We start from the raw sequence: 24,129 nt of genomic DNA, 5'->3' as shown, positions 1-24,129 counted from the left end.
CTCACCAACACTCACACCCTCACCAACACTCACACATGAACACTGCACACTCACACCTTCACCAACACTCACACCTTCACCAACACTCACACATGAACACTGCACACTCACACCTTCACCAACACTCACACCTTCACCAACACTCACACATGAACACTGCACACTCACACATGAACACTGCACACTCACACATGAACACTGCACGCTCACACATGAACACTGCACGCTCACAACTTCACCAACACTCACACCTTCACCAACACTCACACCTGAACACTGCACACTCACACATGAACACTGCACACTCACACCTTCACCAACACTCACACCTTCACCAACACTCACACATGAACACTGCACACTCACACATGAACACTGCACACTCACACCTTCACCAACACTCACACCCTCACCAACACTCACACATGAACACTGCACACTCACACCCTCACCAACACTCACACATGAACACTGCACACTCACACATGAACACTGCACACTCACACCTTCACCAACACTCACACCTTCACCAACACTCACACATGAACACTGCACACTCACACCTTCACCAACACTCACACCTTCACCAACACTCACACATGAACACTGCACACTCACACATGAACACTGCACACTCACACCTTCACTCACACATGAACACACACACACTCACACCTTCACCAACACGTGTGTGTGCGTGTGCAGAAGGATCGCAGAGAGTCCATGATGTTCACCATAGAAAACACACCAAAGAACAGCAGTGGTTATTTGAAAAAAGGCCTCAACAAAATCAGGAGCTCCGCCCGCAAATCTGCTGTCAAAACTTCAAAGAAGGCGCTGAAAGAAAACATGGCCGCCAGCGCCGCTCATCCATCCTCACGTGATCGCTGCAAGTCTCAGCAGGGGGTCTCTGAGGACGCCAGGAAGGTAAATATCACACTACTACTATTATTATTAAGTACTTGTACTACTTTCTACCATGTCTGTATATTATTATGTACTTCTACTATTATTATGTACTTGTACTACTATTATGTACTTGTATTATTATGTACTTGTACTACTATTATGTACTTGTACTACTTTCTACCACATCTGTTTATTATCAATAATCAACATAATTTCTAATCAGATAATTTTCTTCCACAGATGATGAGAAAGATGAAGATTTGAGATCAATATTTTAATTCAATCTGCACTTATTTCTTTTACTCTTTGAATTGTATTTTTAAATATTTCTTATTTCTGTCCTTTTTACCTTTTTTGCCCCGTATAATTTTGAAAAGTTACTCAATAAAATGTTGGAAAAGCAACACGTGCTTCGTTAGAAAATAATCATCATCCCAGTTCTTCTTTTTGAAACATTTAAGACAGCATGAACATAAAAGGCAAACTTTGCTTTATTTTAATATTTATTGACAAAGCAAAACTTCATTGTGAAGACTTCCTCTAATATTTATGTAAATAATATTTACATCTTAAAAAGTGACCTTGGACTCGTTAAGTTAGGCAGAAATATTACAGATTCATCATTATTGTACTTTAAGAAACATGTAAACCATCAATACTTGTCATGACATTTTACTGCACATTCCAAGACCCTTCCTGCTCCGGCACTGATAAAAACAAACTCACTGGTGCACAACAAATATTTGATGTGCGATACCACTGATTTTTGACCTAACAAATACTTGTGATGTGTGATACCACTGATTTTTGACTTAATACTAGTGATGTGCGATACCAGATTTTTGACTTAATAAATACTAGTGATGTGCGATACCAGATTTTTGACTTAATAAATACTATTGATGTGCGATACCACTGATTTTTGACTTAATAAATACTAGTAATGTGCGATACCAGATTTTTGACTTAATAAATACTAGTGATGTGCGATACCACTGATTTTTGACTTAATACTAGTGATGTGCGATACCACTGATTTTTGACCTAACAAATACTGTTGATGTGCGATACCACTGATTTTTTACTTAATAAATACTAGTGATGTGCGATACCAGATTTTTGACTTAATACTATTGATGTGCGATACCACTGATTTTTTACTTAATAAATACTAGTGATGTGCGATACCACTGATTTTTGACTTAATACTATTGATGTGCGATACCACTGATTTTTGACTTAATACTAGTGATGTGCGATACCACTGATTTTTGACTTAATACTAGTGATGTGCGATACCACTGATTTTTGACCTAACAAATACTTGTGATGTGTGATACCACTGATTTTTGACTTAATACTAGTGATGTGCGATACCAGATTTTTGACTTAATACTAGTGATGTGCGATACCAGATTTTTGACTTAATAAATACTAGTGATGTGCGATACCACTGATTTTTGACTTAATAAATACTAGTGATGTGCGATACCAGATTTTTGACTTAATAAATACTAGTGATGTGCGATACCACTGATTTTTGACTTAATAAATACTAGTGATGTGCGATACCACTGATTTTTGACTTAATAAATACTAGTGATGTGCGATACCAGATTTTTGATTTAATAAATACAAACAAACTCACTGGTGCACAACAAATATTTGTACAATTTTATTTCCCATTTTCGTACTTCACATGCATCAAATCAAATTCAAGTTTGATTACAAAAGTACAAAATTTCAAATGCGGAAAAACTGTAATGGGGAGATCGGCTGTGATGAAATTGTTTTTTAATTCAAAGTACAACAATAATTTTTCTGTGTTTGAATTAAGTTAGGCAGAAATATTGCAGATTGTGAAATACAAATGAAAGTCAGGGTGCGTCCTGACATTTTACTGCAAACATTCCAAACCCCTTCCTGCTCCGTCACTGATAAAAAATTGACAGTCTCACTGGTGCACGAGAAATATTTGTACAATTTTCCTTAAAAAAAAAATTCCGCACTTCACATGCATCAAAATAAATTCAAATTTGATAACAGTATATAAAAAAAATATTTCAAATGTGGGAAAAACTGTAATGGGGAGAATAGTTGTAATTAAATCGTTTTACTTTTAGATACAAACTGATTTTTTTTGTGCCTAAATTAAGTTGGACAGAAATATTGCAGATTGCAAAATACCAATGAATGTCAGGGTGCGCATCATATTACCACAAACATTCCAAGCCCCTTCCTGCTCCGTCACTGATAAAAACATAAACTCTCACTGGTGCATAAAAAAATTGCACAATTGTATTTCCCTTTTTTAGTACTTCACATACATGAAATTAAATTGAAATTTGATTACAAAAGTATAAAAAAAAAACAATTTGGGAAAAACTGTAATGGGGAGAGCAGCTGTGATTAAGCAGTTTTAATTTTAGATACAAACTGATTTTTTTTTGTGCCTGAATAAAGTTGGGCAGAAATATTGCTGACTGTAAAATACAAATGAATGTCAGGGCGCGTCATAGCAAACATTCCAAGCTCCTTCCTGCTCCGTCACAGATAAAAATATAAAATTCCCACTGGTGCCCGGCAGTAGTTTGTCTTGAAAAGCAGTGGTTCTAGGTTTGAATCCCGGACGTAGTTAAGTTACACATTTTATGTTATGTTAAAATTGCACAATTTATTTCCCATTTACTCAGTTTAGTTCGATACATGCATCAAAATAAATGTATTTTAAAAAAGTATAAAAAAATAATTTCAAATGTGGCCACGTTTAAATGTTTTTTCATTTTATTTATAAATGATGGCACGTTTTGTGTCTAAATGTAGCAAATATAAACCCAATTAAAATGACTAAATAGGTTAAAAAAATGAAATTTAATTTTTTTCTGAAATAATTTACCAGCGTTTTGAGCAAATTAAATTGTTCTTCCATTTAGAATTGATCAGTTTTGTCAGGTAACAAATATAAACCTCATTCATTAAAATGATCAAATTAATCACAAGTTTAAAAAAATGTATTGTTTATAAATGACCTATTTTTGTATTTATTTGAGATCATGTTCAGAAATGGAAGGATTAAAGCAATAGTGGGAGGAGCCTAAAAACAAGTAAAACATTGAGTCGGTGTCAACATCGCCATCGGCGTACAAAACTTTCATGTTAATTCTACGTTTCATTTAGCAAACAATCGACATGTCAATCAAAATATGCTAATTATCACCTTAGCTCCTGTTTCCTTCATGCCGGCGGCATAAGTGTCGCGGCGGCGGCGTCGACCGTGAACGCCGCTATGCTGATTTGGCGCTTGACTTCCCGCCACGCCGTGGCCGGGTCCGCCGCGTGCTCGATGTCGAACAAGGCGTCGTAAATCCCGGGGAAAGACTCGCCCGCGTATTTGTTGTGGCTGCTGGGAGCGAAAATCACGTGCCTGAAAGGAAAAGATGACAAAGTCAATATTTGTTTGGGGAAGTTGTTTACAAAAAGTGTAAACATGCTAAGCTATAAATCTCTATCGAACTTAGCAAAACAGCTAGCATGCTAATGTAGCATGCTAACGGGTCAAGTAAATTAGTTGCTTAAAAAAATATTAAAACATGCTAACATGCTAACAGGTATCCTTGGTCAAGCGACAAAATATTTGATGCTGAGGTTTTTACCTGCTAAATTAGCTGAAATAAAGCTAACATGCTAACATTAGCACGCTAACAGGTATCATCGGTGAAGTAACAATATTTAAAGCGGCACTGTTTACCTCCAGATTTAGCGAAAACAGCTAACAGGTATCATTGCTCAGGTAATCACATTTAATGCTGAGGTGTTTACCATCAAAATTAGCTAAAAGAAAGCTAACATGCTAACAGGTATCCTAGGTCTAGTAACAATATTTAATGCTAAGCTGTTTACCTGCTAAATTAGCTAAAATAAAGCTAGCATGCTAACATTAGCACACTAACAAGTATCATCGGTGAAGTAACAATATTTAAAGCGGCAGTGTTTAACTCCAAATTTAGCGAAAACAGCTAACTTGCTAACAGGTATCATTGGTCAAGTGACAAAATATTTGATGCTGAGGTGTTTACCATCAAAATTAGCTAAAAGAAAGCTAACATGCTAACAGGTATCCTAGGTCTAGTAACAATATTTAATGCTAAGCTGTTTACCTGCTAAATTAGCTAAAATAAAGCTAGCATGCTAACATTAGCACACTAACAGGTATCATCGGTGAAGTAACAATATTTAAAGCGGCAGTGTTTACCTCCAAATTTAGCGAAAACAGCTAACAGGTATCATTGCTCAGGTAATCACATTTAATGCTGAGGTGTTTACCATCAAAATTAGCTAAAAGAAAGCTAACATGCTAACAGGTATCCTAGGTCAAGTAACAATATTTAATGCTAAGGTGTTTACCTGCTAAATTAGCTCAAATAAAGCTAACATGCTAACATTAGCACGCTAACAGGTATCATCGGTGAAGTAACAATATTTAAAGCGGCAGTGTTTACCTCCAAATTTAGCGAAAACAGCTGACTTGCTAACAGGTATCATTGCTCAGGTAATCACATTTAATGCTGAGGTGTTTACCATCAAAATTAGCTAAAAAAAAAAGCTAACATGCTAACAGGTATCCTTGGTCAAGTAACAATATTTAATGTGGTAGAGTTTATCTACAAAATTAGCTAAAAAAACTAGCAGGTATCATTGGCCGAATAAAAATATTTGATGCTGAGGTTTTTACCTGTTAAATTAGCTAAAATAAAGCTAACATGCTAACATTAGCACGCTAACAGGTATCATCGATGAAGTAACAATATTTAAAGCGGCACTGTTTACCTCCAAATTTAGCGAAAACAGCTAACAGGTATCATTGCTCAGGTAATCACATTTAATGCTGAGGTGTTTACCATCAAAATTAGCTAAAAGAAAGCTAACATGCTAACAGGTATCCTAGGTCTAGTAACAATATTTAATGCTAAGCTGTTTACCTGCTAAATTAGCTGAAATAAAGCTAACATGCTAACATTAGCACACTAACAGGTATCATCAATGAAGTAACAATATTTAAAGCGGCAGTGTTTACCTCCAGATTTAGCGAAAACAGCTGACTTGCTAACAGGTATCATTGCTCAGGTAATCACATTTAATGCTGAGGTGTTTACCATCAAATATAGCTAAAAAAAAAAGCTAACATGCTAACAGGTATCCTTGGTCAAGTAACAATATTTAATGTGGTAGAGTTTACCTACAAAATTAGCTAAAAAAGCTAACAGGTATCATTGGCTGAATAAAAGTATTTGATGCTGAGGTTTTTACCTGCTAAATTAGCTAAAATAAAGCTAACATGCTAACATTAGCACGCTAACAGGTATCATCAATGAAATAACAATATTTAAAGCGGCAGTGTTTACCTCAGAATTTAGCGAAAACAGCTAACAGGTATCATTGCTCAGGTAATCAAATTTAATGCTGAGGTGTTTACCATCAACATTAGCTAAAAAAAAGCTAACAGGTATCCTAGGTCAAGTAACAATATTTAATGCTAAGGTGTTTACCTGCTAAATTAGCTCAAATAAAGCTAGCATGCTAGCATCGGCAAGCTACCAGGTATCCTTGGTCAAGTAACAATATTTAACGTGGTAGAGTTTACCTACAAAATTAGCTAAAAAAGCTAACAGGTATCATTGGCCGAATAAAATTATTTGATGCTGAGGTTTTTACCTGCATGTTAGCTAAAATAAAGCTAACATTAGCACGCTAACAAGTATCATCAATGAAGTAACAATATTTAAAGCGGCACTGTTTACCTCCAAATTTAGCGAAAACAGCTAACAGGTATCATTGCTCAGGTAATCACATTTAATGCTGAGGTGTTTACCATCAACATTAGTTAAAAAAAAAAGCTAACATGCTAACAGGTATCCTAGGTCAAGTAACAATATTTAATGCTAAGGTGTTTACCTGCTAAATTAGCTGAAATAAAGCTAACATGCTAACATTAGCACGCTAACAGGTATCATCAATGAAGTAACAATATTTAAAGCGGCAGTGTTTACCTCCAAATTTAGCGAAAACAGCTAACTTGCTAACAGGTATCATTGCTCAGGTAATCACATTTAATGCTGAGGTGTTTACCATCAACATTAGCTAAAAAAAAAAAGCTAACATGCTAACAGGTGTCCTAGGTCAAGTAACAATATTTAATGCTAAGGTGTTTACCTGCTAAATTAGCTCAAATAAAGCTAGCATGCTAACATCAGCAAGCTACCCGGTATCCTTGGTCAAGTAACATTATTTAATGTGGTAGAGTTTACCTACAAAATTAGCTAAAAAAGCTAACAGGTATCATTGGCCGGATAAAAATATTTGATGCTGAGGTTTTTAGCTGCTAAATTAGCTAAAATAAAGCTAACATGCTAACATCAGCAAGCTACCCGGTATCCTTGGTCAAGTAACAATATTTAATGTGGTAGAGTTTACCTACAAAATTAGCTAAAAAAGCTAACAGGTATCATTGGCCGGATAAAAATATTTGATGCTGAGGTTTTTAGCTGCTAAATTAGCTAAAATAAAGCTAACATGCTAACATTAGCACGCTAACAGGTATCATCGGTGAAGTAACAATATTTAAATCGGCAGTGTTTACCTCCAAATTTAGCGAAAACAGCTAACTTGCTAACAGGTATCATTGCTCAGGTAATCAAATTTAATGCTGAGGTGTTTACCATCAACATTAGCTAAAAAAAAAGCTAACATGCTAACAGGTATCCTAGATCAAGTAACAATATTTAATGCTAAGGTGTTTACCTGCTAAATTAGCTAAAATAAAGCTAGCATGCTAACATCAGTAAGCTACCCGGTATCCTTGGTCAAGTAACATTATTTAACGTGGTAGAGTTTACCTACAAAATTAGCTAAAAAAGCTAACAGGTATCATTGTTCAAGTAACAATATTTAATGCTGAGGTGTTTACCTGCTAAATTAGCTAAAAAAGCTAACAGATATCATTGGCTAAATAAAAATATTTGATGCTGAGCTATTTACCTACATGTTAGCTAAACATGCTAACAGATATCCTTGGAAAGGTAACAATATTTAATGCTGAGGTGTTAACCTACAAAATAAGCTAAAATAAAGTTAGCATGCTAACTAGCTAATATTAGAATGCTAACAATTATGTGCCACCTGTGATGAAGGACTGAGGGGTCATGAAATATTTTTGTTATTATGACTAATAGTTCAGGTGTGAGTGTGAGAGGATGAGTGTCACACCTGTAGAAAGGTCTGCCAGGTAACCCCAGGGGGTCGATGAAGGTCCTCTCCAGGTACATCAGCTGATCGTTCATCAGACGCACCTGCAGAGCACTGATGCACACCTCATGTCACCTATGAACACCTGTGTGTACTCACTCATATTCACATGTCACCTATGAACACCTGTGTGTACTCACTCATATTCACATGTCACCTATGAACACCTGTGTAGTCACTAATATTCACACCTCATGTCACCTATGAACACCTGTGTGTACTTACTTATATTCACATGTCACCTATGAACACCTGTGTGTACTCACTCATATTCACATGTCACCTATGAACACCTGTGTGTACTCACTAATACTCACATGTCACCTATGAACACCTGTGTGTACTCACTCATATTCATATGTCACCTATGAACACCTGTGTGTACTCACTAATATTCACATGTTACCTATGAACACCTGTGTAGTCACTAATATTCACACCTCATGTCACCTATGAACACCTGTGTGTACTTACTTATATTCACATGTCACCTATGAACACCTGTGTGTACTCACTCATACTCACATGTTACCAATGAACACCCATGTAGTCACTAATATTCAAACCTCATGTCACCTATGAACACCTGTGTGTACTCACTCATATTCACATGTCACCTATGAACACCTGTGTGTACTGACTAATACTCACATGTCACCTATGAACACCTGTGTGTACTCACTAATACTCACATGTCACCTATGAACACCTATGCAAATTCACTCATATTCTCATGAACACTTGTGTGTACTCACTAATATTCACACCTCATGTCACCTATGAACACCTGTGTGTACTCACTCATAGTCACATGTCACCTATGAACACCTGTGTGTACTCACTCATATTCACATGTCACCTATGAACACCTGTGTGTACTCACTAATACTCAGATGTCACCTATGAACACCTGTGTGTACTCACTCATATTCACATGTCACCTATGAACACTTGTGTTCTCACTAATATTCACACCTCATGTCACCTATGAACACCTGTGTGTACTCACTAAAACTCACACTTCATGTCACCTATGAACACCTGTGTGTACTCACTCATATTCACATGTCACCTATGAACACCTGTGTACTCACTAATATTCACGTCACCTATGAACACCTGTGTGTACTCACTCATATTCACACCTCATGTCACCTATGAACACCTGGTGTACACACTCATATTCGCACCTCATGTCACCTATGAACACCTGGTGTACCCACTCATATTCGCACCTCATGTCACCTATGAACACCTGGTGTACCCACTCATATTCGCACCTCATGTCACCTATGAACACCTGTGTGTACTCACTCATATTCACATGTCACCTATGAACACTTGTGTTCTCACTAATATTCACACCTCATGTCACCTATGAACACCTGTGTGTACTCACTAAAACTCACACTTCATGTCACCTATGAACACCTGTGTGTACTCACTCATATTCACATGTCACCTATGAACACCTGTGTACTCACTAATATTCACGTCACCTATGAACACCTGTGTGTACTCACTCATATTCACACCTCATGTTACCTATGAACACCTGGTGTACCCACTCATATTCGCACCTCATGTCACCTATGAACACCTGGTGTACCCACTCATATTCGCACCTCATGTCACCTATGAACACCTGGTGTACCCACTCATATTCGCACCTCATGTCACCTATGAACACCTGTGTGTACTCACTAATACTCACACCTCATGTCACTTATGAACACCTGTGTTACTAATACTCACACCTCATGTCACTTATAAACACCTGTGTGTACTCACTAATACTCACACCTCATGTCACCTATGAACACCTGTGTGTACTCACTAATACTCACACCTCATGTCACTTATGAACACCTGTGTTACTAATACTCACACCTCATGTCACTTATAAACACCTGTGTGTACTCACTAATATTCACACCTCATGTCACCTATGAACACCTGTGTACTCACTCATATTCACATGGAATAATTACAATAATACTTAAGAGTAAAAGTGTCACATGTAATAATGATAACACCATTTAAAAATAAAACATGTGTTCTTTACTTGTGAGTGTTGAGGTTGAGTAGTCGCTGGTGGAAGTGTGTGGCAGCCAGGGTGAAGTTGTCCACTGCAGAGGACAAGGAGTCTGCACCGGAAGGTGAAAGACCGATTAATTATCAATCATTAATATTCAAATACCTTCTCATGTCATAATTAATAATGAATACTTAGTGATGTCACCATGAATATTTAGTGATGTCACCATGAATAATGAATATTTAGTGATGTCACCATGAATAATTAATATTTAGTGATGTCATCTTAAATAATGAATATTTAATTACACCAGGAAAAATCAATATTTAGTGATGTCACCATGAATTACAAATATTTAGTTATGTCACCATGAATAATGAATATTTAGTGATGTCACCATGAATAATGAGCATTTAGTGATGTCATCATGAATAATGAATATTTAATTAAACCAGGAAAAATGTATGTTTAGTGATGTCACCATGAATGATGAATATTTAGTGATGTCACCATGAATAATGAATATTTAGTGATGTCACCATGAATAATGAATATTTAGTGATGTCACCATGAATAATGAATATTTAGTGATGTCACCATGAATAATGACTATTTTGTGATGTCACCATGAATAATGAATATTTAGTGATGCCATCTTAAATAATGAATATTTAGTGATGTCACCATGAATAATGAATATTTAGTGATCTCATCATGAATAATGAATATTTAATTACACCAGGAAAAATCAATATTTAGTGATGTCACCATGAATGATGAATATTTAGTTATGTCACCATGAATAATGAATATTTAGTGATGTCACCATGAATAATGAGTATTTAGTGATGTCATCATGAATAATGAATATTTAATTAAACCAGGAAAAATGTATGTTTAGTGATGTCACCATGAATGATGAATATTTAGTGATGTCACCATGGATAATGAATATTTAGTGATGTCACCATGGATAATGAATATTTAGTGATGTCACCATGAATAATGAATATTTAGTGATGCCACCATGAATAATGACTATTTAGTGATGTCACCATGAATAATGAATATTTAGTGATGTCACCATGAATATTTAGTGATGTCATCTTAAATAATGAATATTTAGTGGTGTTACCATGACTATTTAGTGATGTCACCACGAATAATGAATATTTAGTGATGTCACCATGAATAATGAATATTTAGTGATGTCATCTTAAATAATGAATATTTAGTGATCTCATCATGAATAATGAATATTTAATTACACCAGGAAAAATGTATGTTTAGTGATGTCACCATGAATTACAAATATTTAGTTATGTCACCATGAATAATGAATATTTAGTGATGTCACCATGAATAATGAGTATTTAGTGATGTCATCATGAATAATGAATATTTAATTAAACCAGGAAAAATGTATGTTTAGTGATGTCACCATGAATGATGAATATTTAGTGATGTCACCATGAATAATGAATATTTAGTGATGTCACCATGAATAATGAATATTTAGTGATGTCACCATGAATAATGACTATTTAGTGATGTCAACAGGAATAATGAATATTTAGTGATGTCACCATGAATAATGACTATTTAGTGATGTCACCATGAATAATGAATATTTAGTGATGTCACCATGAATAATGACTATTTAGTGATGTCACCATGAATAATGAATATTTAGTGGTCACCATGAATAATGACTATTTAGTGATGTCACCATGAATAATGACTATTTAGTGATGTCGCCATGAATAATGAATATTTAGTGATGTCACCATGAATAATGACTATTTTGTGATGTCACCATGAATAATTAATATTTAGTGATGTCATCTTAAATAATGAATATTTAGTGATGTCACCATGAATAATGAATATTTAATTACACCAGGAAAAATCAATATTTAGTGATGTCACCATGAATTACAAATATTTTGTGATGTCACCATGAATAATGAATATTTAGTGATGTCACCATGAATAATGAGTATTTACTGATGTCATCATGAATAATGAATATTTAATTAAACCAGGAAAAATGTATGTTTAGTGATGTCACCATGAATGATGAATATTTAGTGATGTCACCATGGATAATGAAAATTTTGTGATGTCACCATGAATAATGAATATTTTGTGATGTCACCATGAATAATGAATATTTAGTGGTCACCATGAATAATGACCATTTAGTGATGTCACCATGAATAATGACTATTTAGTGATGTCACCATGAATAATGAATATTTAGTGATGTCACCATGAATAATGAATATTTAGTGATGTCACCATGAATAATGACTATTTTGTGATGTCACCATGAATAATGAATATTTAGTGATGCCACCATGAATAATGAATATTTAGTGTTGTCACCATGAATAATGAATATTTAGTGATGTCACCATGAATAATGAATATTTAGTGATGTCATCTTAAATGATGACTATTTAGTGATGTCACCATGAATAATTAATATTTAGTGATCTCATCATGAATAATGAATATTTAATTACACCAGGAAAAATCAATGTTTAGTGATGTCACCATGAATTACAAATATTTAGTGATGTCACCATGAATAATGAATATTTAGTGATGTCAGCATGAATAATGAATATTTAGTGATGTCACCATGAATAATGAGTATTTAGTGATGCCATCACGAATAATGAATATTTAGTGGTCACCATGAATAATGAATATTTAGTGGTCACCATGAATAATGAATATTTAGTGATGTCACCATGAATAATGAATATTTAGTGATGTCACCATGAATAATGAATATTTAGTGATGTCACCATGAATAATGAATATTTAGTGATGTCACCATGAATAATGAATATTTAGTGATGTCACCATGAATAATGAATATTTAGTGATGCCACCATGAATAATGAATATTTAGTGTTGTCACCATGAATAATGAATATTTAGTGATGTCACCATGAATAATGAATATTTAGTGATGTCATCTTAAATGATGACTATTTAGTGATGTCACCATGAATAATTAATATTTAGTGATCTCATCATGAATAATGAATATTTAATTACATCAGGAAAAATCAATGTTTAGTGATGTCACCATGAATTACAAATATTTAGTGATGTCACCATGAATAATGAATACTTAGTGATGTCACCATGAATAATGAATATTTAGTGATGTCACCATGAATAATGAGTATTTAGTGATGCCATCACGAATAATGAATATTTAGTGGTCACCATGAATAATGAATATTTAGTGGTCACCATGAATAATGAATATTTAGTGATGTCACCATGAATAATGAATATTTAGTGACGTCGCCATGAATAATGAATATTTAGTGATGTCACCATGAATAATGAATATTTAGTGATGTCACCATGAATAATGAATATTTAGTGATCTCATCATGAATAATGAATATTTAATTACACCAGGAAAAATCAATATTTAGTGATGTCACCATGAATGATGAATATTTAGTTATGTCACCATGAATAATGAATATTTAGTGATGTCACCATGAATAATGAATATTTAGTGATGTCACCATGAATAATGACTAGTGATGTCACCATGAATTATGAATATTTAGTGATGTCACCATGAATGATGAATATTTAGTGGTCACCATGAATAATGAATATTTAGTGATGTCACCATGAATAATGAATATTTAGTGGTCACCATGAATAATGAATATTTAGTGATGTCACCATGAATAATGACTAGTGATGTCACCATGAATTATGAATATTTAGTGATGTCACCATGAATAATGAATATTTAGTGATCCCATCATGAATAATGAATATTTAATTAAACCAGGAAAAATGTATATTTAGTGATGTCACCATGAATAATGAATATTTAGTGATGTCACCATGAATAATGATTCTTTAGTGATGTCATCATGAATAATGAATATTTAGTGATGTCACCATGAATAATGAATATTTAGTGGTCACCATGAATAATGAATATTTAGTGATGTCACCATGAATAATGACTATTTAGTGATGTCACCATGAATAATGACTATTTAGTGATGTCACCATGAATAATGACTATTTAGTGATGTCACCAGGAATAATGAATATTTAGTGATGTCACCATGAATAATGACTATTTAGTGATGTCACCATGAATAATGAATATTTAGTGATGTCACCATGAATAATGAATATTTAGTGATGTCACCATGAATAATGACTATTTAGTGATGTCACCATGAATAATGAATATTTAGTGTTGTCACCATGAATAATGAATATTTAATTAAACCAGGAAAAATGTATATTTAGTGATGTCACCATGAATAATGAATATTTAGTGATGTCACCATGAATAATGATTCTTTAGTGATGTCATCATGAATAATGAATATTTAGTGATGTCACCATGAATAATGAATATTTAGTGATGTCACCATGAATAATGACTATTTAGTGATGTCACCATGAATAATGACTATTTAGTGATGTCACCATGAATAATGACTATTTAGTGATGTCACCAGGAATAATGAATATTTAGTGATGTCACCATGAATAATGACTATTTAGTGATGTCACCATGAATAATGAATATTTAGTGATGTCACCATGAATAATGAATATTTAGTGATGTCACCATGAATAATGACTATTTAGTGATGTCACCATGAATAATGAATATTTAGTGTTGTCACCATGAATAATGAATATTTAGTGATGTCATCTTAAATAATGAATATTTAGTGATGTCACCATGAATAATTAATATTCAGTGATGTCATCATGAATAATGAATATTTAATTACACCAGGAAAAATCAATGTTTAGTGATGTCACCATGAATTACAAATATTTAGTGATGTCACCATGAATGAGTATTTAGTGATGTCATCATGAATAATGAATATTTAATTAAACCAGGAAAAATGTATGTTTAGTGATGTCACCATGAATGATGAATATTTAGTGATGTCACCATGAATAATGGATATTTAGTGATGTCACCATGAATAATGAATATTTAGTGGACACCATGAATAATGCATATTTTGTGATGTCACCATGAATAATGAATATTTAGTGATGTCACCATGAATAATGAATATTCAGTGGTCACCATGAATAATGAATATTTGGTGATGTCACCATGAATAATGAATATTTAGTGGTCACCATGAATAATGAATATTTAGTGATGTCACCATGAATAATGAATATTTAGTGATGTCACCATGAATAATGACTAGTGATGTCACCATGAATTATGAATATTTAGTGACGTCACCATGAATAATGAATATTTAGTGATGTCACCATGAATAATGATTATTTAGTGATGTCACCATGAATAATGACTATTTAGTGATGTCACCATGAATAATGACTATTTAGTGATGTCACCATGAATAATGAATATTTAGTGATGTCACCATGAATAATGACTATTTAGTGATGTCACCATGAATAATGACTATTTAGTGATGTCACCATGAATAATGAATATTTAGTGATGTCATCTTAAATAATGAATATTTAGTGGAGTTACCATGACTATTTAGTGATGTCACCATGAATAATGAATATTTAGTGATGCCACCATGAATAATTAATATTTAGTGATGTCACCATGAATAATTAATATTTAGTGATGTCATCATGAATAATGCATATTTAATTACACCAGGAAAAATCAATGTTTAGTGATGTCACCATGAATTACAAATATTTAGTGATGTCACCACGAATAATGAATATTTAGTGATGTCCCCATGAATAATGAATATTTAGTGATGTCACCATGAATAATGAATATTTAGTGATGTCACCATGAATAATGACTATTTAGTGATGTCACCATGAATAATGACTATTTAGTGATGTCACCATGAATAATGACTATTTAGTGATGTCACCAGGAATAATGAATATTTAGTGATGTCACCATGAATAATGACTATTTAGTGATGTCACCATGAATAATGAATATTTAGTGATGTCACCATGAATAATGAATATTTAGTGATGTCACCATGAATAATGACTATTTAGTGATGTCACCATGAATAATGAATATTTAGTGTTGTCACCATGAATAATGAATATTTAGTGATGTCATCTTAAATAATGAATATTTAGTGATGTCACCATGAATAATTAATATTCAGTGATGTCATCATGAATAATGAATATTTAATTACACCAGGAAAAATCAATGTTTAGTGATGTCACCATGAATTACAAATATTTAGTGATGTCACCATGAATGAGTATTTAGTGATGTCATCATGAATAATGAATATTTAATTAAACCAGGAAAAATGTATGTTTAGTGATGTCACCATGAATGATGAATATTTAGTGATGTCACCATGAATAATGGATATTTAGTGATGTCACCATGAATAATGAATATTTAGTGGACACCATGAATAATGCATATTTTGTGATGTCACCATGAATAATGAATATTTAGTGATGTCACCATGAATAATGAATATTCAGTGGTCACCATGAATAATGAATATTTGGTGATGTCACCATGAATAATGAATATTTAGTGGTCACCATGAATAATGAATATTTAGTGATGTCACCATGAATAATGAATATTTAGTGATGTCACCATGAATAATGACTAGTGATGTCACCATGAATTATGAATATTTAGTGACGTCACCATGAATAATGAATATTTAGTGATGTCACCATGAATAATGATTATTTAGTGATGTCACCATGAATAATGACTATTTAGTGATGTCACCATGAATAATGACTATTTAGTGATGTCACCATGAATAATGAATATTTAGTGATGTCACCATGAATAATGACTATTTAGTGATGTCACCATGAATAATGACTATTTAGTGATGTCACCATGAATAATGAATATTTAGTGATGTCATCTTAAATAATGAATATTTAGTGGAGTTACCATGACTATTTAGTGATGTCACCATGAATAATGAATATTTAGTGATGTCACCATGAATAATTAATATTTAGTGATGTCATCATGAATAATGCATATTTAATTACACCAGGAAAAATCAATGTTTAGTGATGTCACCATGAATTACAAATATTTAGTGATGTCACCACGAATAATGAATATTTAGTGATGTCCCCATGAATAATGAATATTTAGTGATGTCACCATGAATAATGACTATTTAGTGATGTCACCATGAATAATGACTATTTAGTGATGTCACCATGAATAATGAATATTTAGTGATGTCACCATGAATAATGAATATTTAGTGATGTCATCATGAATAATGAATATTTAGTGATGTCATCTTAAATAATGAATATTTAGTGGAGTTACCATGACTATTTAGTGATGTCACCATGAATAATGAATATTTAATTACACCAGGAAAAATCAATGTTCAGTGATGTCACCATGAATAATTAATATTTAGTGATGTCGTCATGAATGATGAATATTTAATTACACCAGGAAAAATCAATGTTCAGTGAATTCACCATGAATTACAAATATTTAGTGATGTCACCATGAATAATGAATATTTAGTGATGTCCCCACGAATAATGAATATTTAGTGATGTCACCATGAATAATGAGTATTTAGTGATGTCACCATGAATAATGAATATTTAATTAAACCAGGAAAAATGTATGTTTAGTGATGTCACCATGAATGATGAATATTAAGTGATGTCACATTAATATTTAATGATGCCACCATGAATGATGAATATTCAGTGATGTCAGCATGATTGATGAATGAGTGAGGTCACCAGACCTACCAAAGGACACCTGGTGCTCCTGCATGGCGGGCAGGTGGCGGCGTGCCAAGTTGGCGATGCTGCGTGAGTACTTGTCCAGTGCCAGGGCGTACTGCTGGGCATCCAGGGGGAGGAGCTGGGAGTCTGCCAGCAGGAGCAGCAGACCTCCTCTCACCTGGGCCACAGTCCTCAGTCTCCTGAAGGTGGGGTCGTAGAACTTCTCCACCAGCTCGAAGGTCTCGTACACCGTGTGGTAGACCGGGTAGCTGCTGAAGCGCTCGCTTTTCTGTGCGCACGCACACACACACACACACACACACACACACACACACACACACACACACACACACACGCACGCACACACACACTTTTTAATTAATGTTACGTGCAGTACTACATCACTATGTTAACTAAAGTACTGTAATACTACATCACTATGTTAATTAAAGTACTGTAATACTACATCACTATGTTAACTAAAGTATTGCAGTAGTACATTATTATGTAAACTGAAGTACTGCAGTACTACATCATTACCCTAAGTACTGCAGTACTACATCATTACCCTAAGTACTGCAGTACTACATCATTACCCTAAGTACTGCAGTACTACATCATTACCCTAAGTACTGCAGTACTACATCATTACCCTAAGTACTGCAGTACTACATCATTACCCTAAGTACTGCAGTACTACATCATTACCCTAAGTACTGCAGTACTACATCATTACCCTATGTACTGCAGTACTACATCAGTACTCTAAGTACTGCAGTACTACACCATTACCCTAAGTACTGCAGTACTACATCATTACCCTAAGTACTGCAGTACTACATCATTACCGTAAGTACTGCAGTACTACACCATTACCCTAAGTACTGAGGTACTACATCATTACCCTAAGTACTGCAGTACTACATCATTACCCTAAGTACTGCAGTACTACATCATTACCCTAAGTACTGCAGTACTACATCATTACCCTAAGTACTGCAGTACTACATCATTACCCTAAGTACTGCAGTACTACATCATTACCCTAAGTACTGCAGTACTACATCATTACCCTAAGTACTGCAGTACTACACCATTACCCTAGGTACTGCAGTACTACATCATTACCCTAAGTACTGCAGTACTACATCATTACCCTAAGTACTGCTGTACTACATCGTTACCCTAAGTACTGCAGTACTACATCATTACCCTAAGTACTGCAGTACTACATCATTACCCTAAGTACTGCAGTACTACACCATTACCCTAAGTACTGCTGTACTACATCGTTACCCTAAGTACTGCAGTACTACATCATTACCCTAAGTACTGCTGTACTACATCGTTACCCTAAGTACTGCAGTACTACATCATTACCCTAAGTACTGCAGTACTACATCATTACCCTAAGTACTGCAGTACTACACCATTACCCTAGGTACTGCAGTACTACATCATTACCCTAAGTACTGCAGTACTACATCATTACCCTAAGTACTGCTGTACTACATCGTTACCCTAAGTACTGCAGTACTACATCATTACCCTAAGTACTGCAGTACTACATCATTACCCTAAGTACTGCAGTACTACACCATTACCCTAAGTACTGCTGTACTACATCGTTACCCTAAGTACTGCAGTACTACATCATTACCCTAAGTACTGCTGTACTACATCGTTACCCTAAGTACTGCAGTACTACATCATTACCCTAAGTACTGCAGTACTACATCATTACCCTAAGTACTGCAGTACTACATCATTACCCTAAGTACTGCAGTACTACATCATTACCCTAAGTACTGCAGTACTACATCATTACCCTAAGTACTGCAGTACTACATCATTACCCTAAGTACTGCAGTACTACATCATTACTCTAAGTACTGCAGTACTACATCATTACCCTAAGTACTGCAGTACTACATCATTACCCTAAGTACTGCAGTACTACACCATTACCCTAAGTACTGCAGTACTACATCATTACCCTAAGTACTGCAGTACTACATCATTACTCTAAGTACTGCAGTACTACATCATTACCCTAAGTACTGCAGTACTACATCATTACCCTAAGTACTGCAGTACTACATCATTACCCTAAGTACTGCAGTACTACACCATTACTCTAAGTACTGCAGTACTACACCATTACCCTAAGTACTGCAGTACTACATCATTACCCTAAGTACTGCAGTACTACATCATTACCCTAAGTACTGCAGTACTACATCATTACCCTAAGTACTGCAGTACTACATCATTACTCTAAGTACTGCAGTACTACACCATTACCCTAAGTACTGCAGTACTACATCATTACCCTAAGTACTGCAGTACTACATCATTACCCTAAGTACTGCAGTACTACATCATTACCCAGTCCTTGGTGTACCGAGCCCTGGCAGCTGCAATTCCCAGACGGACAAAGTAAGCCTCAAAGTCGCTGCCTGATCCAAGTTTGTTGATCCTGCAAACAGCCGAAGGAGACGTGCTAAGTGCTAAGTGCTAAGTGCTAAGTGCTAACTCCACATTGTTGCACTCATGTTGGCTAAATACAAGCTAGCTGTCACTTCTGTGCCAGCGATTAGCACTCTAGCTGCCGGGTAGCAACTAGCACGACAGTTGTCACTTGGCAGCAAGCAATTAGTGCTCTAGTTGCCAGCTAGCAATTAGCACACTCGTTGCCACTTGTCAGCTAGCAATTAACGCTCTAAATGCCAGCTAGCGATTAACACGCTTGTTTTCACTTGTCAGCTAGCAATTAGCACGCTAGGTGGTCCCTTGTCAGCTAGCAATTAATGCTGTAGTAGTAAGGTCTCGATTAGCACACTAGTTTTCACTTGTCAGTTAGCAATTAATGCTCTCGATGCCAGCTACAAATTAACACACCATTTGTAACGTGTCAGCCAGCGAATAGAACACTAGTTGTCACTTGTCAGCCAGCGATTAGAACACTAGTTGTCACTTGTCAGCCAGCGATTAGAACACTAGTTGTCACTTGTCAGCCAGCGATTAGAACACTAGTTGTCACTTGTCAGCCAGCGATTAGAACACTAGTTGTCACTTGTCAGCCAGCGATTAGAACACTAGTTGTCACTTGTCAGCCAGCGATTAGAACACTAGTTGTCACTTGTCAGCCAGCGATTAGAACACTAGTTGTCACTTGTCAGCCAGCGATTAGAACACTAGTTGTCACTTGTCAGCCAGCGATTAGAACACTAGTTGTCACTTGTCAGCCAGCGATTAGAACACTGGTTGTCACTTGTCAGCCAGCCATTAGAACACTAGTTGTCACTTGTCAGCCAGCGATTAGAACACTAGTTGTCACTTGTCAGCCAGCGATTAGAATACTAGTTGTCACTTGTCAGCCAGCGATTAGAACACTAGTTGTCACTTGTCAGTTAGCGATTAGAACACTAGTTGTCACTTGTCAGCCAGCGATTAGAACACTAGTTGTCACTTGTCAGCCAGCCATTAGAACACTAGTTGTCACTTGTCAGCCAGCGATTAGAACACTAGTTGTCACTTGTCAGCCAGCGATTAGAACACTAGTTGTCACTTGTCAGCCAGCGATTAGAACACTAGTTGTCACTTGTCAGCCAGCGATTAAAACACTAGTTGTCACTTGTCAGCCAGCGATTAGAACACTAATTGTCACTTGTCAGCCAGCGATTAGAACACTAGTTGTCACTTGTCAGCCAGCGATTAGAACACTAGTTGTCACTTGTCAGCCAGCGATTAAAACACTAGTTGTCACTTGTCAGCCAGCGATTAGAACACTAATTGTCACTTGTCAGCCAACGATTAGAACACTAATTGTCACTTGTCAGCCAACGATTAGAACACTAGTTGTCACTTGTCAGCCAGCGATTAGAACACTAGTTGTCACTTGTCAGCCAGCGATTAGAACACTAGTTGTCACTTGTCAGCCAGCGATTAGAACACTAGTTGTCACTTGTCAGCCAGCGATTAAAACACTAGTTGTCACTTGTCAGCCAGCGATTAGAACACTAATTGTCACTTGTCAGCCAGCGATTAGAACACTAGTTGTCACTTGTCAGCCAGCGATTAGAACACTAGTTGTCACTTGTCAGCCAGCGATTAGAACACTAGTTGTCACTTGTCAGCCAGCGATTAAAACACTAGTTGTCACTTGTCAGCCAGCGATTAGAACACTAATTGTCACTTGTCAGCCAGCGATTAGAACACTAGTTGTCACTTGTCAGCCAGCGATTAGAACACTAGTTGTCACTTGTCAGCCAGCGATTAAAACACTAGTTGTCACTTGTCAGCCAGCGATTAGAACACTAGTTGTCACTTGTCAGCCAACGATTAGAACACTAGTTGTCACTTGTCAGCCAACGATTAGCACTCCCCTCACCTGGGGGCGTCCCGGTCGCCCGTCCAGTTGTCCTTCTTGTGCCAACTGTCGTAGAGAGAAAGTCCTTCCTCGCCTTGCTCAGGACTGAGGATCTGCAGGCCAACAGGAAGTCCTTATATGGTCTGAGGCGACATGTTGGTGTGTGTGATACCTACCTGCTTGGTCAGCTGGTACACCAGCGTGTGCAAAGACGGGCTACAGTCCACCCTCAGCGTGTACATCCCTGGAAGTCAGCAAAGAGTTTACGGCGTCCTAGGTGACACGGACCATGTGACCATTGGGCCTCACCCTCGATGGCAGAGTCAGCGTTGATGTAGGCCACGGCTCTCTCCTGCAGCAGCTTGGCGTGGTCCTGTTCAACAACACCCGTCAGCTAGCTAACAATAACATGCTCATTACCATCTATTTTTTAACTCATTTTGCAACCCTAGTCATATAACTTTGTACCTGACATATACTAACTGTATTTTTAGCCAATTTTGCCACCATAAAACTCAGTTAACTTGGTATGTTAAATGCTAACTTTTTTATGTGCTAATTTTGGCCTTTCCATGTTAATTTTGCAACCCTTTACCCTTATTACTTGGTACTTGACATATGTTAGATTATAGCACGCTCATGTTAACATTAGTATGGTAATTTTTTAGCCGCCGTACACCTCAGTCATAACTTTGTACCTGACATATGCTAACTGTTTGCATGCTAACATTCTTAGAAAATGTTGCCGCCATAAACCTCAGTCTTGGTTTACTACAAATGTTAACATTTTTCTTTGCTAATGTTGACGTTTGGAAGACTGGCTCGTTATTATTTTTTTAAAAAGGAAACCAGCGGTCAGGTCAATTTTATGATAAGCTGTAGATCAGAACAATTTAATTTACAACAATTTTACTTAATCGGTGGGAATTATTCTGAAATGTGGGCTATTTTTCGTTTTTTTGTGTGGAGTTTTCATTGCAAACATTCCGTCAGGCGGTGCCATGTTTCCATGCTGTGACAGAGACGTCACTAGTTGAATTCTCAGTTACCTAAAAAAAATACGTAGCATTTGACCATTAATAGAACAAATTACACAAACAATAAGTAAATATAAAAAGCATTAATATATATATATATATATATATATATATATATATATATATATATATAAAAAGTTTAAATAAATCTACCATACAAATGGTAGTACATACATGTTGTGCGTACGCATCAATTATACCTTTTTGAATCACCAATCTGAAAAGTAAACCCGACCCCCCCCAAAAATTAAAATAAAACAAATACATTAAAAAAATATATAGTTTTAATTTTTTTAACCATATGTGTATTATATATATATATATATATATATATACATACACATATATATACATTACATACATACATACACACACTCAGACACATACATTTATACACAGATACACACAAAATATACAAGTATACTTACAGTATATATATACATATACATACACATATACACACATTCCTGAATATTTACTCACACACACACACACATTTATATATACACTCACATATATATATATATATATATATACATATATATAAATAAATACACACACAAACATATACATATATACACATATATATACACATATATATATATAATATACATATATACACAAACACGTATATATAAACACGCGTATATACATACACACACACACATACACACACAAATATACATTATATATAAATATGTATATACATA

At 35.2% G+C, this 24,129-nt stretch overlaps 2 protein-coding genes across 2 annotated transcripts in view; one reads left to right on the top strand and one right to left on the bottom strand.

The window, feature by feature from the left end:
• The window catches only part of numa1 (nuclear mitotic apparatus protein 1), a 47,420-nt gene extending 46,107 nt beyond the window's left edge, over positions 1–1,313 (top strand). Inside the window, exons 23-24 of the mRNA XM_061919274.1 lie at positions 706–927; positions 1,150–1,313. Coding sequence (XP_061775258.1) covers positions 706–927; positions 1,150–1,173 — 246 coding nt within the window. The 3' untranslated portion in view covers positions 1,174–1,313. The remainder of the gene's footprint in view (positions 1–705; positions 928–1,149) is intronic.
• A 1,811-nt stretch (positions 1,314–3,124) lies between these two features.
• naalad2 (N-acetylated alpha-linked acidic dipeptidase 2) overlaps positions 3,125–24,129 on the bottom strand; it is a 54,260-nt gene continuing 33,255 nt past the window's right edge. The window contains exons 13-20 of the mRNA XM_061919279.1: positions 22,692–22,755; positions 22,559–22,626; positions 22,404–22,495; positions 20,399–20,489; positions 18,035–18,299; positions 10,277–10,358; positions 8,173–8,265; positions 3,125–4,333 (exon numbers count right to left, since the gene is read on the bottom strand). Coding sequence (XP_061775263.1) covers positions 4,144–4,333; positions 8,173–8,265; positions 10,277–10,358; positions 18,035–18,299; positions 20,399–20,489; positions 22,404–22,495; positions 22,559–22,626; positions 22,692–22,755 — 945 coding nt within the window. The 3' untranslated portion in view covers positions 3,125–4,143. The remainder of the gene's footprint in view (positions 4,334–8,172; positions 8,266–10,276; positions 10,359–18,034; positions 18,300–20,398; positions 20,490–22,403; positions 22,496–22,558; positions 22,627–22,691; positions 22,756–24,129) is intronic.

This window comes from Nerophis ophidion, linkage group LG13 (genome assembly GCF_033978795.1).
Source record: "Nerophis ophidion isolate RoL-2023_Sa linkage group LG13, RoL_Noph_v1.0, whole genome shotgun sequence".
In the NCBI taxonomy this organism is placed as follows: domain Eukaryota; kingdom Metazoa; phylum Chordata; class Actinopteri; order Syngnathiformes; family Syngnathidae; genus Nerophis; species Nerophis ophidion.
The sequence above is the reverse complement of the archived record's forward strand: the minus strand, read 5'-3'. Positions and strand labels throughout refer to the sequence as shown.